Genomic DNA, 18,384 nt, shown 5'->3' on the forward strand with positions numbered 1-18,384 from the left:
GCTGGTTCCGAACGCGTCTTGCAGAGTCAAGTTCAGGGTTAGGAACATCCTGTCAGTGCGCGCAGACCCCACCAGACACTCACCTCTCCTTTTCCGCAAAATCATTTTGTAACTTCTGTTCCTTTTCGAGAGCTATAGTCTCTGCTTGGCTTTTCAGAGTCTGTTCATATTCTCGGATTTTTTCTTTAAGTGCTTTTATCGTAACCTCTGCAGAAACGGAAAGATGGGAGTGAGAGGCGCAGGTTCTGTGCGGCTACACACACAAGCCTTCTGCGACCCGGCAGGATCGCTGTTCTAAACTTTAGCTCCTCAACCCTGACACAAAATCAATTGTTACGAGTCCCTTCGGAGACCTTTTACTCTCTAAATGTTAAATTGAACTTTAAACATTTAGGCTGCGGAGGATCAATGGATTTTGCTGGGAAGAAGAGCTACGGTTTCTTCAATACGACTTACAAAAAAGTTGGGGGGAGGATCAGTGGTCACACAGAATATCATCTTATTGATAAGCTTTAAATTAGTCCTCTACTGAGGGAAGATGAATCGTGTTTTTGTGCAGTTTAAGTACTTTCTCACAAAGAAAACAGTTCATAACCATGTGTGCGTTCTGGAAGAAGGGGTCCTGGCCAAAGTCAGGTGAGTCTAGAGACGTGCCTAGCCCTGCGCTGTGGTCCTGCGGGTTCACAAGTGACGGGGTACCGTGGGGGATGGGGTGTGCTAAGCGGGCACGGTGCACGTCTAAGGGACGCACCCCGGAACTAGGGGCTGTGTGCGCAGAGCAGGGGACTCCTGGAAGAGCCAAATCTCCGGGACAGTGAGTGCCAGGGGTGTGGGCAGAGCTGGCCCCAGAAAGCCTGGGCCCCACCACCACTGAATGCATCTTCTAGCCCTCGCTTTAATGAACCCAATGGGAACGCCAAAGCAGATGTAATGGACAGGGCAGCGCCCTGACTCAGACCCGTGGGTGGCTCGAGGGCAGGCTTGTTCCTACTGCTCCCTCCCACAGATACCCCCACCCCACCCTCCGTGCCGGACTGTCCCTGGCAGGCACTGAGGTCCCAGCTCCGAGCAGAGCAGAGCTCTCGGGGAGCCGCACCTGCTGTGCGTGATCCGTCTCGTAGAAGGCGAGGCCGAGAAAGGGCCAAGGCACGAATGAATGGGGGAGCCTAGGCAGGTTGACTGGGGGAGGCCTGGGTGGCGCTTGTGACAAGGGGGCTTCAGGCTCACGCAACAATACTGACTGCCAGGTCTTCGCCCAAGTAAGAACTTGCTCCGGGGCCCTCAGTCCTTCAGGCTGTGACCCACATGTGGCTTTTACAGTCCCAGCTGCACAAACGTGCGGGGCAAGGCCGGACCCCACGCGCGGGCGGTTAGTACCCGCATGGCTTAGAGGAGAAAAGCCAAAGGCTCTTTCGTGAAGAGAAGAAATGGGCCCTTTTCATGAAGTGGACCCAAAGGGCTCTCCTTAGAACCTTCCACTTTCATTCAGTGGAAACCTTTGGGTTCTCCTTAGAGAGAGAGAGAGGAAATTAAAACCAATGACCCTGTCAGGGCATCTGAAAGGAGAAAGGGGGTCTTTCTGCTTTGGGGGCTGGCTGTTTGGGGCCTGAAAGAAACGCTGTGTGAGCCTCACGGCTAAGCACGCACGTCACTGTCGAGCCACAGTGACAGGGAGAAAGCTGGGCAGGAGCGGACCCCAGTGGACACCATGACAGGTCAGCTCCGGAAACACACGCACGCTCTGTAAGTTGGGTCTATGTGACTGTGTCACCGTGGAGCATTTCTGCCTCTCACAACTGGTGGGAAATATTTGTGTTGCCCGTGGACCTCAGTGCTCACTCCAGCGGTGTTTCTCAGAGTGACACAGTCATGCTCCCCCCAGGGGAGGCCGGGGCACCGGCCGGGGGCTCCCACTCCGTCTGACGGCGTCTCTTTGCCATCCCCACCCCGCCCGGGATGCTCGCTGGCCAGCAGAGACTAAGCCGGCGCTGGCTCGTCCTGGAGCCTCTGGTCCTCCTCTGGCAAGCCGGCTTGGGTCCGGGACATTGCCCAGGGGTCCCAGCGGAGCCCCTCCCTGTGAGCCCGTGAAGGGGGAGGAGACTGGCCACACACAGAGAACCACAATGCTCTGCTCTACAGGCACGCCTGGGCGCCAATGCACTCAGCTTTAAATGGCGGGGAAAGTTCTAGCACTTGATAAAGAGGCCCTTTCCGCTCAACTTTGCATCCATCTACACTACGGCTGTGACGTAAACACACGTCATGTGCACTCCACCTTTCCAAGTCAAAACCATCATACACTGGGAAGAAAGGAGAGGAAACTGTCATTTTGTAAAGATATTAATAAGTAAGGAAAGGTAGGAATTTCTAGAAAAAACAGCCGTGGGCGGTAAGATCCTCTGATATTTACTGAGTGCCAGGAAAAGTGCACTAAAGGGCCCCCCAGCATCTCAAGAAAGCCCACCCCGATCCTTAGTGGTTACGATGTGAGGCCTCCCACCCAAGAAAGGGAGGATTTTCACGAAGTGAGGTCCCTCGATCACTTGTTTAAGGTCTCAGAGTTAAATAGTGGCCCTGGAGGGTCTCAAAGCAGGTCTGTCTGCCTCCGGAGCCTTATTCTGAAGTCTGGGGACTAGGGTATCTCACTGAAAAAAGCCCATCAGATGGGGCCTTTGGGGAGGACATCCCACACCCGGTTACGGTTCCTCGTGGGGCAACTGGCCCTGGGGGAGCCAAGAGAGCCTGGTCGCCGAGGGAGACCACACAGGGCCCAGGGCCCACCTGCACCTCCTCCAACAACAACAACAACAAAAACCCATCCATAAAAAACAGGAAGAGCGGGTCTGTCAAAATGAGATGTCAGAGGTCATGGGAGGGAGAAAGGCAGCCCCCTCCTCCTAGGCAGTGCTGCTAGGAACCCGGATGCGTGCATTCCCGGGTTCTCTCTCACCTGGAGTGTGGGGGAAGGCGGCCCCTTCTCTAACCTAGATCCCAGCCCGCTGTGTCCAGTGCCTCACTGTGAAGCAGGACAAAGCTGTCCCGATGCACCCCAAAGGCTTACTGGTCCCTGTGGAGCCAGAGTGAGGTGGGGGCTCCTGGGGGCCTGTGTTCTCCCCCCGATACGGGGGAAAGGGGTTCCTCAGGACTGCCCCTCGAAGCCTGTCTCCAATGGTCTCAAAGCCAAGGACACTTTAAAGATCTAAGTGATTGTTCTCCAGTGCATGGAACAGACTGGATAAAGGGCCGCTCCCCCGAAGTCACCCCAAAGGCCAGCCCCTGGCTCCCAGCTCCTCCCTCACACACATGCCCAAACCAGAACACACGGGTGACGTCTTAGGTGGCGCTGGCAGAACGACTGGCAGCGGCTGCGACATGGGGCCGCGCTCTGTCCCCGAGACAGGCAAGCCCGCAGGCTCCTGCACATGGTGACCACATCTGGATTCAAGATGCTGCAGAGACCCCTTTGTTCTTCCCCAAAAGGAAGAGCCGGGCGACCTCTGCCCTCCCAGCCTGGGTGGGTCGCCGGCTGGGCAGCCCGGCTGGTTCTCTTTCATTAAACTTGGAAGGACTAGGGGACATGGAGCAGCGGCCATCACCAAAGGACTTATGGCTCCGGCCCTTTGATCATGAGCTGGCTCTCTGACAGGTGTTACCCGCAGGCCGCCCATAAGCCTTCTGAAAGGCTGATCCCATCCCACGATGATCTGGGAAAAACTGGAAAGACTCCTGGGCAGGCCCGTCACGGGGCCGTAAGAGCAGGCGTCGTCACTGTGCTTGGGAGAAGTTTTGCTTCCAAACGGCTACGCGTTATTACTATTATCATCTCTCTCTAACGATTCTGATTGGGGTCCCACCCTGACATCGTGACATGGAATCCAGTTAGAGCTCGTCCCGACAGCGTGCGGAGGCAATCAGAGGCAGAGGGGAACAACAACAACAAAAAAGGCAAAGACAAGACAAAGTAAAGCACAGAACCGTCTGCCACCAACCTTGATTTTTCACTTCGGCAAATTCCTTGTTGTACTCTTCCAGAGTTTCCCGAAGCTTTTGGTTCTCCGTTTCAATGTCGTGCAGACGCTGCACTTTGAGCTGGAGCTGCTGCCCGAGGTCCAGGGCAGGCACGGGATCTACGGGAGAGGACAATGCACGTCACCCCACTCTGGGCACAGACCAGCCACGTACATGGCCCGGAGCAGGCCAACGGCGGGGCCCAGGAGGTCAGCCTCCCCTGGCTCCCCCGAGGCTTCTCTGCCCCCCTGCAGAGCCCCAGGGGACAGGCCAGCGATGCTTTTCTGCAGCCTAAAAAGGACGGGTACGCAGCCCCAGCCTCCAGGGCCACAGTTTGTAGTTGTGGTGTGGCAGTGGCCACGGGTGCACTGGGATCTGCCCACGGCTCTGGCATGGTGCGAAACTTGAAGGATTTCTGGGTCCTCGAGCTGATGGACAGAAAGGGGACACACGTGGCGGAGGCAAGGGGAGGCACCAGAAGCCTCAAGTCTCCTGTAATGCTTGGGAGGCTGGAAGTACCACTGATCCCCTGACAGCGTCTTGCCGTCACGGACACTCTGATGGACGTTTTCTCACTGGAGCTTCCCCACCATCCCAGGGAGGGGATGTGACGGTGTGTCGTGTTCCTGTCTCGCAGGTGGGACTAAAGCTCCTGGGAGCACAGTGGCTTGGCCAGGGTTTCCCGGCTCCGTGGCGGGCCGGCCAGCTGCGGGGGTAAGACTCCCCGGGTCACAGTGAGAATGCGGGAGACCACACCTGCACGGGTCACGTGAGGTCCCGCGGGCCGACTTGGCGTGTCATCTGCGATCAGATGGACCTACACAAAACTGGATTTTCCCCTCAAATTCCAGACTGCAGACATGGAACTTGCAATATGGACTCTTGGCCTTTGACTCTATTGCTATTTCAGCGTGCGGCGGGGACACGCTGATGCTCTCCGTTCTTTCCTCTGCGGCCAGAAAGGTGCGTCTGGTCCACCTGCTGGGCACCGGGCGAGCACCTCCCCTAGAATTCTCGGCCGGTCCGCGTGGAGTAACCCAGTCCGCTGGGCTTAGAGGAGATTACTGGAGATATTTCTGGTATGGACGCCAGTCTCACTTGTGAGGTGGCTGCGAAGATTTAGTCTCTGCGGCAGGAATGCTAAACACCGGGCCCCGAGCATCAACAAGGGCATATATTCAAGAGCGCACTTGATTTTCAAATACCAGAGCCATTAATTTTTCAGACCACCCTCGGTTCCTGGAAGCGAGGGGAGATCTCCCATGCCTGAGTCGTCCAGTCCGCCAGGAGCCAGGAGCCCTGCGAGATGCCAGCGTCTCCGCAGAGTTTACACAGAAGCAGGCCCTGGGGAATGTCCACTGCAGTGGGGGACCCGCGTGCGGGGCTTTAACACAGCACTGGCTGTCACGCGACCCCTGGGGCCGGAGGGGGCATTTATCCCGGGTGTCTACACAGTTTATGACTATGTCACTTTCTCATTTGTGGCTTTGCATTATTATTTTAATCAGCATTAAAATATTTACATTAAATTACATTTCAAAAGCTATTCTGGGGAGACGGGTCCTTATAAGTAGGGGGTAGTGATAACCCAGAGGCGGAATTCCTCAGAACATTCAAGGTGCCGTTTTTGTTGTTTTTTTTTCTCTCATTTCACACTTCTCCAGAGTACTTTTCTACCTCCCCACCTCCAACACCGGCCTTTTTCCACCCTTCTTTCTCCCTGTGGCCCCATACAGGTCAAAAGGCCTGAAGGACAGAGACAGTCCGCCCAGGGCCCCCTTCAGCTAGAACACCCATCTGAACTTGACACGGAGGTCAGGGAAGGATTGAGAAGGAGAACCGCTGCACTCGGATAAAATTCTATTAACGTTCGAGAATGGAGGCTTTCCAGCACAGCTGCCCGTACAAATTATATTTTTAAAGAGCTAAACTAGTGTCTTGCCCTCTCCGTCCCGAAAATTTCTGGCGACAACTTTTCTAGTCCATTCCTTTTAAAAGGCCAGGCCCCACTGTGTCTGCTTCGAATAAAAAATAGCTTCCCTCGTTCGATACAGCCAGGAACTCAGTGACATATAAAAAATAACACGCACATTATCAAGTGAATGGGAACTAGACCTTTAGACAAAATTTCAAAGCATTACATTGTAAATGAAAATTCTGGCAATCTCATAATTATTCATTAGGCATGTATATTTAATTTAACACTATTAAAGGTTAATGCCTAAGTAGCAAAACTGGTCACAGAATAAAGAATGAACTCAATGTTCAAACATCTCTATGCATTAAACTTCAAACTTTACTACGGTACAGTTGAATGACTAGACGCCTCCAGCATTTGAATATTGTTTTGGATTATGTAAAAGGCATTGCTGAAGTCGCTCTTAGGCTTAATTTTTATTACTTGTATTAAAGGAACAGCTAATTACCACATGACAATATAATGACTCTAGCATGTTTGGGCTGGAGACCAAAACAATGAATCTCGGCGTGCCGAACCCCAACCTGTATGTTAATCCAGGGGAAATCATGGCTTTTTGTCTCGTTAATGATTCCCGGGGCCATTAAACCCCACACAAGTATTGTTGGGTCTCATTCTGAACGTCACAAGCCTCCGACCTTGGCAGCTCAATTAGGGAATCGTCTGGCGGAGGCCAGAGAACACACCAAATCCTGCAAACCTGTCTCCTTGCCTCTTCCAGTTCAACGGGCTTGATCGTCGGTTCCATCCGCCCAATGTGACAAACTTGCAAAGTGTTTTACAATCATCTGATAGTTAATTCCTAAAACGCTCTTTGAGGAATTATGGAGCTCATTATGCAACACAGGACCCAGAACATAATTACAACAAACAACAATACCATCACCTGTATTTACCCAGCACCTTCTCCTAAGTACATGTAACATGACCTCATTAATTCCAGCCGTCACAGTCAGAGGTCGGGGGAGGGGGCGCTGGCATCCCACCCAGGGATGGTGGGGGCGGGGGAGAAGTCGGAGGCAAACAGGCTAGCACAATTCTAATTAGGATTTCTGCTTCCTGAACCAGCAGCCAACTAAATTATACTGTCTCTTCAAGCACTAATTTAACAAGTATTTCCTGCGCATCTCTCTGCTCCGGGCAAGGCCCGGGTGAGGCGCTGGGATGGACATGCGGCAGCATCAGCTGGGACCAGCCTCACGGGAGAGACACAGCAAGTTCACAAAATGACCAAAGCGAAAGCAAAGAGGGCGACACTGACCAGATGAGCTGGAGACCACTCCCGGATGGAGACAACTGGCAAAGGTAAACTTTTTTTCCTTTTTTTTAAAAAGAGGTGACAGGATTTAGACCCGTGCAGACTGTGGGGCAATGAGTCCTGGTGGAGAGGCAGCAAGTGGGCACGGAAGTGCCAGGCAGGGCCAGAAGAATGCTTCAGTCCGACTGCTGGTGCCCATGTACGTTTTATGACATCAGGACTGTTCTAGGTGCTGGGTGGGGGGCATGGCGCTAAGAAGACAAAACCCTTGCTCTCAAAGGCCCGACATTCTACTGAAATGAAGGAAATGGACAAAAAGCAAAACTAAACAAAACAAAATACTTTCAAGCACTGCCAAGCCGGACTATGAGAGGAAACGGGGTGTGGGAACAGGGAATGGGTCCTGGAGACAGATGGACAGGGAGGGCCTCCTGGAAGAGGTGGCACCGAGATTAAGATGTGGGTGCCAAAGATGAGGGACTCTGAAGCCTCTTGGCAGAGAGAAGAGCAGTGCAAAGGCCCGGAGGTGGATATGAATGTGGCATATTCCAGGCACAGAGAGAAGCCAGCAAGGGTGCAGTGAAAGGAAGAGAAGGACCGCAAGGGACACATCGTCAGTGACTGAGGCCTGTGTTTAGGGAGATAAAGAAGAATACAAATGAAGTTAAGGAGAGAAAGAGAAGACATAAAGAAGAATCAAATCGAATTCTGGATCTGAAAATATCAAATACCACTGACGCGGTAAGTAGCGCATCAGTCTCATTAAAAAGACAACGTCTGAATCAAGTTTGTATTCAGTTCTACTCCAGATGGGAAAACCTGTCAGCAGAGGACGCTGGCAAGGTAAGCCTCTAGCCCACAAGAAGAAAACTGCAGTACTCAGGACCAAAGAAATGTTTGTTGGTTTAGTGGCAAAGTATTTAAGAGTTTTAGGCTTAAAGATGAGTTACGCAATTTTCTTTTGAAAAGTTAAATGTTCCATATTAGCCGCCCTGTTCTCTGATGGCAGATGGCTATCAGTAATACGCTGCCTTGCAGACATTTTTGAAAAAACAAATACATGATCTAGTTGATGTTTTAAGACTTATTGGGGGAAAAAAACCACTTCTTGAAAGAAGCTCAGTTATAGTGATAGCATTTCAAAAGTAGGTATTTGGAAACATTCCCATCATCATCTAAACATACAGGCAAAAACAACATCCTCTACAAAAATGTCTCAGCCACAAAAATGACTGCAAAAAATGCAAAGAAAGAGGATAATCGGGGGGTGGGGTGGGGGGAGATAAGTTAATAAAAACAGAACTAGAAATGACAAGAGATAATGGGATTAGTTGATGAAGACATCAACAGCTATTATAAGCCTGCTCAAAGATTTAAAGAAAAATATGAACACAATGAGGAGAGAAATGGAAGCTACAAAGAAGAATCAAATGGAATTCTGGAGCTGGAAATACAATGTCTGAAATGGAAAAAAAAAAAATTCCCTCAACTGGCTTAACACCAGATTCGACACTGCAAAAGAATAAAGATCAGTGAATTCACAGACACATAGAAACTGTCTGAACGGGGAAAAAGTTACTAAAACCTCGGCAACCTATGGAATGGTACCAGGCGGTCTAATGCTGGTCCTGGAGAGGGGCGAGGAGTAGATCTGAAGAAACAGGAGAGAAATATTCCAAATTTGGTAAAGGTTATAAATACAAAACTCCAAGAAACTCAACAAACTACAAATAGGCTAAACACAGAACATCAATAAACCCCAACAAATTGCTGAAAACAAGAATAAAAAGGCAATCTTAAAAGCCAGAGAAAAGAAGGCTTGTTCTGCGCAGGGGAAGAAAAATAAGACTAACTAGGGACCTCCTGTCAGAAATGAAGCAGGCCAGTTCTGAGAGACAGAGAGAGAGAGAGAAACAAACAAATAAACCCAAAATTGCCAACGTACAGTTTTATACCCAAGAAAAATGTCTTTCAAAAAAACGAGGTTGAGTTTTGTTTTTTTTTCCCCCCCACATGAATGAAAGCTGGTGCAGCTCACGGTCAGCGTGCCCACACTGTAAGAAATGTTAAGGGAGATGATACAGACTGAAAGAAAATGGTGCCGGACAGAAACCTGGATGTGCACGAAAGAATAAGCAACACCAGAAATGGTAAATATATAAAAATAAAATGCTATTTTTCTCATTTTTAATTTCCTAAGAAGATCATTGACTATTTAAAAGCAAAAATAGCGCTCGCTTCGGCAGCACGTATACTAAAACTGGAATAGTACAGGGAAGATTAGCTTGGCCGTGCACAAGGATGACATGCAAATTTGCGAGGCATTCCATATTTTTCTATGGTGAAAGAAGAAAGCAAAAATAGTAACAATGTACTATACCATTAGAACGTATCTAGGAATAAAATGAATAACAATACACAAAGGACTAGAGAGAGAAAATAAATGTATTGGAAGATTCCTCCGTTGTATGAGAAGTAGTATAATATTATTTGAAGGTACAGTGTAATAAATTAAAGATGGTGATTATAAACCCTAAGTAATCACTGAAAAAATAAGACAAAGAGTTACAGATAACAAGACAATTGGGGAGATAAAATAAGATCATAAAAAATAATCGAATGAAGCAGGAAAAAAATAACCCAAACCAGGTAACACAAGTAAGAAACAAACAGTAAGTTGGCAGACTTAAACCCAACTTTATCCATAATTACACTCAATGTAAAAGACCTAACGTTCCACTTAAAAAGAAGATTGTCAGATTGGACAATAAAGGAAGGCATAGCTGTTTACAAGAAATGCAACTTAAATATAGTAACAAAAAACAGGTTAATAGTAAAAGCACAGAAAAAAGATCAAACATGAAAACATTAATCAAAAGAAAGCTTGAGTGACTAAGTTCAAATCAGACAAAGGAAACTTTAGGACATGAAATATTACTAGGGATAAAGAAAATCATTGTATAAACTTAACAGAAATCGTATGATGCATTTCCTGCAACTACAACAGAATAAATCAATGACGTAAATTCCCCACCCCAAGAAGAGGGAATAAAACCCAAAGTAAGTGGAAGTTGGTAAACAGTAAAAACAAAGAGTAATAAAACTTAAATCAGAGGGGGAAAAGAGAAAAAGTAAGGCAAGCAAAAGTTAGTTCTTAAAAAAAATAATCATTAAAATTGACAAGCCTTTAGCCAGAATGATCAAGAAGAAAAAAGAGAATCCACAAATTCTAAGATCGGGAATGACAAAGAAAGTATCACTACACATCCTACAGATACTTGAAAGAGAACAAAATATTATGAATAACATTATACCAGTACACTGGATAATTTACATGAAATGGATCGTTCCCAGAAAAATTACCAAAACTGACCCAAGAAGAAATAAAACATCTTAATAGTCTTTTAAATGTTAAAGAAGTTAAATTTATAATGAAAAACTTTGTACTAAAGAAAACCTCAAGCCCAGATGCCTTCACTGGTGAACTAGAGAAGTTTTAGAGAAGAACAATAGATATCTTACACCATAACAGAGATGGTGTAACATAATACTGGTATCACAGACAGATATCTTAAACCAACTCTTTCAGCAAATAGAGAAAGAGGCAGCACTTCTCAACTCATTTTGTAAAACCACAGTCCTATGTTCCTGATGAATGTAAATGTGAAAGCCCTTCATGAAATATTAGCAAATCGAATCCAGCATATTCTAAAAACTGCAACACATCATAACCAAGTTAAGATTTATCCTAGGAAGACAAGGCTGGATTAACATCACACCATCAACCACATAACTTCACCATATGAAGAGCAGAAAGGTAAAAAATTGTATGATCACCTCAAGAGATGCAGAAAAAATCTGACAGAATTCAGTATCTATTCATGACAAAAACTCTTGGCAAAGTAGGAATAGAAGGGCATTTTCTCAACCCCATAAAGAGTGTCTATTAAAACCCCACAGCTAACATCATACTTAATGGTGAAAGTCTGAATGCTTTTCCCTAAATGTGGGACCAATGCAAGATGTCTGCTTTCTCTACTTCTATTCACGGTCATACCTGAGGTCCAAGCCAGTGCAAGAAAAAGAAATATTTGACATTACAGATTGAAAAAAATACAGAACACATCAATAACACTACCAAACAATTTGATCTGGTATTTATGAACATTCCACCCAACATCTTCTAAGAAGTACACAATCTCTTCCAGCGCACAAGGAATATGCCAGATAGAAGATCCCAAGGAATCTACCAAAAAGCTTTCAGAAATAATAGGTGAGTGTGAAAAGGCCACAAATACAGTATCATTATATAAAAATTAAGTGCATTTCTATATAAAAGTGACACATGGAAAAGAAAATTATAAAGAAAATACTATTTGCTATGGCATCCAAAAACATGACCTACTTGGGGTTATGCTGGATGAAATATGTGCAGGCTTGTATGCTGAGAACTATAAAATATTCCTGAGGGAAATCACAAAAGACTTAAATAAAAACACCATGTTTGAAAGGAAAGATTTGATAGTCTTAAATTGTCAATTTTCCTCAGATTACCTATAGAGGAACCTTGATTAAAATTCTAGGACACACATGTGTAAAAAGACGACCAGGGATGCCTAGGTGGCCTCTGCGTTCGGCTCAGGTCATGATCCCGGGGTCCATGGATTGAGTCCCACATCAAGCCCCTTACTCGGTGGGGAGCCTGTTTATCCCTCTGCCTGCCACTCCTCCTACTTACCGGCACACATGCCCACATGTGTGCACGCTCTCTCTCTCTGACAATAAATAAATAAATAAATAAATAAATAAATTAAATCTTAAGAAGACCAAAGATAAAGAACTTATATTACCTGATTAACACTGACTGTAAAGCTCTAGTAACCAAGACAGGGTGACATTAACATAAGGACAGACACACAGAACAATGAAATAAAATAGATGGTCCTTTACAATATATACATATAGACAGACAGATACATATATGTCTGTCTATATATATATTATATATATAAAAGAGGATTTAGACAACATCTCACACACATAACATCCATTAATTTTCAATGAAACTTGACCTTAATCTCAAACCACACGTAAAAACTAACTCAAAATGTATTATCGGCCTAGAGGTAAAAGATAAAAATTATACAACTTCACTGAAAACCACAAGAAAAAAAATAGAGCCTAGTCAATAATTTCTTAGAACATAAAAAACAAAAACAAACAAACAAACAAACAAAAAAACAGAAAAAACCCCAGACCATAATAATCAGAGTAACTTGGGCTTTATTAAAATAAAACCTTATCCTCGTATGGGGAGAAAATATTTGCAATGCATATATTTGACAAAGGACCTGTGTCTAGAATATATAAAATATTTACAACTCGGTAATATGACGATCCATTTTTTTAACGGGCAAAAGATTTTAAACACTTTATAAGTGAAGATCTAAGAATGACCAAAAGGCGCATGAAAAAATAGCATCATCAGTCATCAGGAATATGCAAATTAAAATCACAACAAAATAGGCTATACTCTCCATGGAATGTCTAGCAGTGAAAAGACTGACAACACCAATTGATGGAGAGGACGTGGAGGAACCGGAACGCCCACTGGTTTCTTGCTGGGGGATAAGATAACACAACTGCTTTGAAAGAACAGCTTGGCAGTTTCTTGCACCTGTAAGTGCATGCCTGCCCTATGTCTCAGCAATTCCAGTCCTAGGTAGTTACATATGTGTTTGTATTTATGTATTTATACGATTTTGATCATTTATGAGAGAGAGACAGAGCGAGCATGAGCAGGGAGAGGGGGAGAAGAAGAGTGGGTGGACTCCAGACTCCCAGTTGAGCAGGGAGCCCAATGTGGGGCTCGATCCCAGACCCCAGGAGCACGACTTGAGCCAAAGGTAGATGCTTAGGCGAAGGAACCACATAGGTGCCCCAAGTCTTAGGTATTTAAAAAGTATGCCCACACAACAGCTGCTGATGAATGCTTATAGCGAGTTACTCCCAGCAGCCCTCACGCCGGATGTCCATCAGCAGGTGGATGGACAAGCACGTTATTACCCCACACAGTGGGACACCATTCCACACCACAAAGGAGAGGACTATGACAACACAGATGAATCCCCAACACAGCACGTTGAGGCGAAGAAGTCAGACACAGACGAGAACATGCCAGGGTCTCCACTTATGTGGAACGCCGGAAATAGTAAAGCTGACTGAAACCGACAGAAAGCAGATCGGTGGTTACTGGGGTCTGGGATCAGCAGGGAACTTTGGAGGTGATGGGAAGGTTCCATATCTAGACTGGGAGGGTGGCCATGCTATCAAGTTGTACACTTGAGATTGGTGTGTTTTATTGTCTGCAAATCGTGCCTCTACCAAGTTGACTTTAAAATATGGTATTTTTGGGAGAGCACAAAGTTTTTTGTACTGCTGAGAAAATATAAATTTGAAGTCGTTTTTATTCTTCATCACATCCTTTTAATTCCATTTTTACCTTATGATTTATAATGTATTTGCTACATTCCTCTAATTATAAATGTCTGTCATTTAAGCAAGTGAATGCATAAGCACAGGCAAGGGGTGTGATGTCAAGATTTGGGGGACGTGAACAAAAGTAGTTTGGAGACCACGGACTTAGAGCCACCCAGCTGCCATGCAAAGGACGGCCGGGAGACGGGACAGGAAAGGTGGAGAGCCCAGTGGGGCGAGAGGGCCTGGTGGCCCGGATGAGGTTGGTGGTGGCATCTGGGAGCATAACACACAGGAAGTTACTTAGGGAGAGAATGTAAATGCAGAAAAGAAAAAGGCTCGGCAGAGTCTGGGAACTGCCCACATTCAGAGCCCAGCAAGGAAGAGGCAGTTGTGGTGTTGGGGAAGGAGTGTAGCAGGTAGTGGGTGGTCGGGGGGGAGGTCAGCAGGCATAAACGACTCTGGAGTTTTGCTATTATAGGGAGTAGAGAGCTGGCCGGTGGCTGGCAGCTGTCACCCTCCTCTGATCACATATACTTTCTCAGCGAGGTCTGAGGTGTGTGGAGATCAGGGTGGAAACAAGGTATGAAACAGAACACGGATGGGGAAGAGGGGCTAGTCTGTGTTCTTTAAACTTGAAGTGAACTGACATCCTCTGGTCTTCTTGTTTTGGATTCTCTGTGTCACCGTAAAGGGAGTGCTGGCACGCTCTGATAAAACTCAATATGGCGGGGAGGTACGTTCTAGAAGGAGGACGCTGCTGGCCTTCATGGAGCACGGTCGAGGCTGGGAAGCAGGGCTTCTGATTCGCGGGGGCCCTGGTGTGCTGGGGAGGGTGCAGACAGGCTGCTGGTGAGCTGCCTCTCCAGCGCACCACGATGACTGGCCAGAACCACCTCGCCAAAACCAAGCCCACGTCTGTGCAGAGAGTGCTGCGGGCAGCGGGGCTGTCCCCCACCATCGGGGGGTGAATGTGTCCCTTGTGAGTGCCATCCCGGCGATGACATCACAGCGCGGCAGACGCTCCTTTGCGCCGGGGCACTCTAGGCTAATGTAATCATACGATTACATAATTAACCCAGCTGTCTCATTAAGAAAATCAACTGGAATTCAGGGCATAATTAGTCATACAGCAATTAGCATGCTGATGAGCAACTGATGAAACGCTGTCTAGCTATCAAGTGTGCCAGGACCACCCCGGTTACGGCAAAGGGGGGAAGAAGCGACACACCTCCCCGCGCGAGCGAGCCCAGGATCCCCAAGGCCCGGCTGGTGAGTCTCCGCACTGTGTCGAGGGGCCGGGAAGCCGATCGGCAGGGAGAGCCCAGAGGAGGAGAGGTGGCACGCGGATGTGGCCGTCGGCGCTCAGAAGCCCATCTTGTCATGTCTGCCTTTCTTTAACACGCAGCGATGCCTTGGCCAGCAAACCGGTGCGCAAAACGGAGACGCTCGTCGGGCCGCAAAGCTGCGTGAAGCTGGGCAAGGGCAGGGGAGAAGCTACCTCCCTGTCTGGTTTATGGTGACCCCAGGGCTGGGCAGAGTGTGACTGTCCCTTGGCCTCTAGTCCCCAGGCTGCTTCGGGACCAGCTCTGGGCCAGCGGAGACAGGAGGGCATCTGCAACCCGCAGCCTTCATGGCTTGGTCCTGGTTCCTCTTCCGTCCCATCAGGGTGCTGGCTGGTGCTTGATTCTCGCGTGTGAATGAAAATGCTTTAGGAAGGTAAACTGAGTATGTGCAAAGGGGATCCCGAGGTTACAGAGTTCTCTCTGGAGGGGCCTGGGCACCGGCTTGGCTGCTAACACCAGGAGATCTAGAAAACGCGGACTGGAGCAGCCTCACAGGATCAGGCAGGAGCAGCCACATCCCTACAGTCTTAAAAAATGCCACCAAGGAGTGCGTCCTTTTCAACGCTGGTATGAGAAGCAAGGGCTGTTTCTAACTAGATCCTCAGATATTGTTTCTTTTTTTCCAAGAGTCTTTGCTATTGGGATCCTTGGTCAGGGGCAGGCGGGGAAGGAGGAAGGACGGATGTCACGGTATTTTCCAATTTTAAATGATGGTGTGTCCTCCCTCGAACCTGGCGTGTCGGGCACAAAGGCCCAGACGATTATTGTCTTCTTACGGAGGCGCATTAAAAAGCAGTTCTCAAGAACGGTGACGTTCTACTTTATTTCTGGATCCTCAAATGCTAGGTGGCCGGGGATATTTACCAGGGCAGGTTTTCCCAAATGCAAATTACAACCTCCCCAGAGGAGCGAGCAGCGGCATTTTCTAGCGGGTTCTGAAAACCGAGGGGCCTCTCTTCGCCCACTCTCCTTCAAGACTTCTGCAGACCAACACCTCGGCTCACACCTGCAGGCCAGTTACTCCATGGAAATCAAGAGAGGGCAGGCACTCGTGAAACATGGAGTTTTAGCAGTGTTTCATAAGCCAATGAATATTTTATATCGCTGGTAATGTGCTTCCTCAGATTTAAATCTTAAAATAAACCCTTCCAGGCACTGCCTTTGTGTTTGAAGGGTTTGTGTCTGTAGGACCTAAACCACATCTTAGCAAGGAGTGAGAGATGATTCTCTGTTGGGGGTTGGGGGGGGCGGCCTGGACAGAGGCAAGAAGGCGACGGGAACTTGCAGACAGAGGCTCTTATGGTGAATCTAGTCCCCAGGACAGAAAGGCTCTGGGTCCCCTGTGTCCAGGCGGGAGCTCCACCCCTTGGTCTCTTCTCCCCATTTTCTAAACTTCAAAAAGACCCTGTTGCCAAGATGTTTCTGAGACAGAGAAGTCACAGTTGTGTTTTACACAAACTGGTAAGTGTCTCACAAACACTCAACCGACTAGTGCTTCAATTCTGAGCTGTTTTCTATTAATAAGGGCAATTCAGAGACGAAGATGTGATTGTTTTGATTTATGCTTCCCCCCCAACTATACAGATAAATACGTGCTCATTGTGGGGGAAAAAAATGTGAAAAGTACCAAGAAGCAAGAGCAAGTCACCCACACCAGGTCAATTCTGGGCAGACGATGCACACCGTAACTCTGCTCAAGATACGGTACCAGTCCAGCTCTGCAAGAGCCTTCTGGAGAGGTCGTTCTAGAATGTTTCCAGCTATGGGCGAGGATCACACTTTAAGAACAGAACCATTTATTTTTCCTTCCACTGCAGTCAGGGATGGAGGCTGCCTGTTTAGCCTGTTTAATTGTGGGAGTATTTTCTCAGAGACTGGGCAGTCTCCCACCAGGCAGAAAGGAACCAGCCAGGGGCAGGCGAAGGCCAGGGCTCCATCGCGTTTGCGCCTTACGTGCTCTAGGGCCTGGCACAAAACGCAGCGCCCGGAAGTGCTGGCCGAGGGAATGTGTTCTAGGACTTCAGAAACAGCATGCCTCGAACCTTCTCTTGCGCACCCAGGGTCACTGCTGTTGACAGACAGTCAGTGAACTCAGCTCTCACCCACAAACACATGCCCGTGCAGGGGGACGCTGGCCTCCTGAGCGAACTGGCCGCGGAGGGACTCCCCCTCTGGGGGTGCCTCGCCCAGGTCTCCTTACCAAGTCATGTTGGTGGAGGATGGCGGTGACGCCTTCATGAGCTCAGCACCAAGTAATAAATACAAATCTCAATCAGAGGTGTGTTAAAAGAAAAAAAACGTAAAAATGTCCAAGTTGAAGCTACCCCTATAGGCTGACTGTGAACAGCAGGATATAAAACACGTCTGTGATGAAACTGACAGATGAAGCCATCTTGACAAACGTAGTAAAATCCTGACTTATTTATGAATCGAAAGGTAAAACTGCTCTCATTGACAATAAAGGCAAAGGCCACTTTAGAATTACAACAATGATTAGAGAAAATACTAGAAGTCAGGAAGAGAGGCTAATCCTGCCAGCTATCTATTGGTGTTCCTTTTAAGACTGACTGATTTATTTTAGAGAGAAAGCAGGTAGGGGGGACAGAGAGAGAGAGAGAATCATGAGCAGAATGTCCGCTAAGCATGGAGCCCGATGACGATCTCACGACCCTGACATCATGACTGGAGCCAAAATCCCGAGCTGGACGACGCTTAACTGACTAAGTCCCCAGGCGCCCCTGCTGGTCTTCCTCTTCATTAATAAGCCAGAGAAAACCATGTATAAGCAAGCCCTGACATCCCACCGTGTCCTGGTGAGGGCTGTCCCCGTCACCTTTCTCAATCATCCCCCCACCTCCTTCATGCAGGGGAAATCCACGCATTTGCCTCTAATTTTACTCCCACCACCTGAAACCAAGTGACCTCATCTCTCCCTCGCCATGTCCCCTTGGGACACCTTTCTGATCTGTTGTCCCAACTGCAATCAGGACAACATTTTTATTAAGCCCATCGGGGAGTGTCATTTCCCTGCTCACAAGCCGTCCCCAGTTTCTGCCTGTGAGATGAAGCCCAGAATCTGTCCCATACCCTACCAGGCCCCTGCCTGCCTCCCCAGTGAGGTGACCACGAGGGCGTGCGCCCCTTACTGGGACCTATTAGCAGTGGCCCCTTGACCAGGGACAGTGTTTCTGTTTAGATGACATTGTCCTTGGCCCCTCTTGTCACTGCCCAGGGCGGCTGCCTGGGACCCTGCCCAGTCCTCTCTGAGCTCCAGTCCATGCCCGATGGGAGTTACCTCCAAAATACTTGTCATACCT

At 47.9% G+C, this 18,384-nt stretch overlaps 1 protein-coding gene and 1 non-coding gene across 12 annotated transcripts in view; one reads left to right on the plus strand and one right to left on the minus strand.

Annotated features, from left to right (window-relative positions):
* The window catches only part of CUX1 (cut like homeobox 1), a 352,264-nt gene that overhangs the window by 139,717 nt on the left and 194,163 nt on the right, over nucleotides 1–18,384 (minus strand). For all 11 annotated transcript variants that reach the window (XM_032872502.1, XM_032872504.1, XM_032872503.1 and 8 more), the window contains exons 5-6: nucleotides 3,990–4,127; nucleotides 84–207 (exon numbers count right to left, since the gene is read on the minus strand). In XM_032872502.1, the coding sequence (XP_032728393.1) occupies nucleotides 84–207; nucleotides 3,990–4,127 (262 nt within the window). The remainder of the gene's footprint in view (nucleotides 1–83; nucleotides 208–3,989; nucleotides 4,128–18,384) is intronic.
* On the plus strand, nucleotides 9,475–9,580 carry LOC116876594. The gene has a single exon (XR_004384426.1). It is a non-coding gene; the product is annotated as a U6 spliceosomal RNA (small nuclear RNA).

Source organism: Lontra canadensis, unplaced genomic scaffold (genome assembly GCF_010015895.1).
Source record: "Lontra canadensis isolate GAN:19392208 unplaced genomic scaffold, GSC_riverotter_1.0 scaffold45, whole genome shotgun sequence".
Classification (NCBI taxonomy): domain Eukaryota; kingdom Metazoa; phylum Chordata; class Mammalia; order Carnivora; family Mustelidae; genus Lontra; species Lontra canadensis.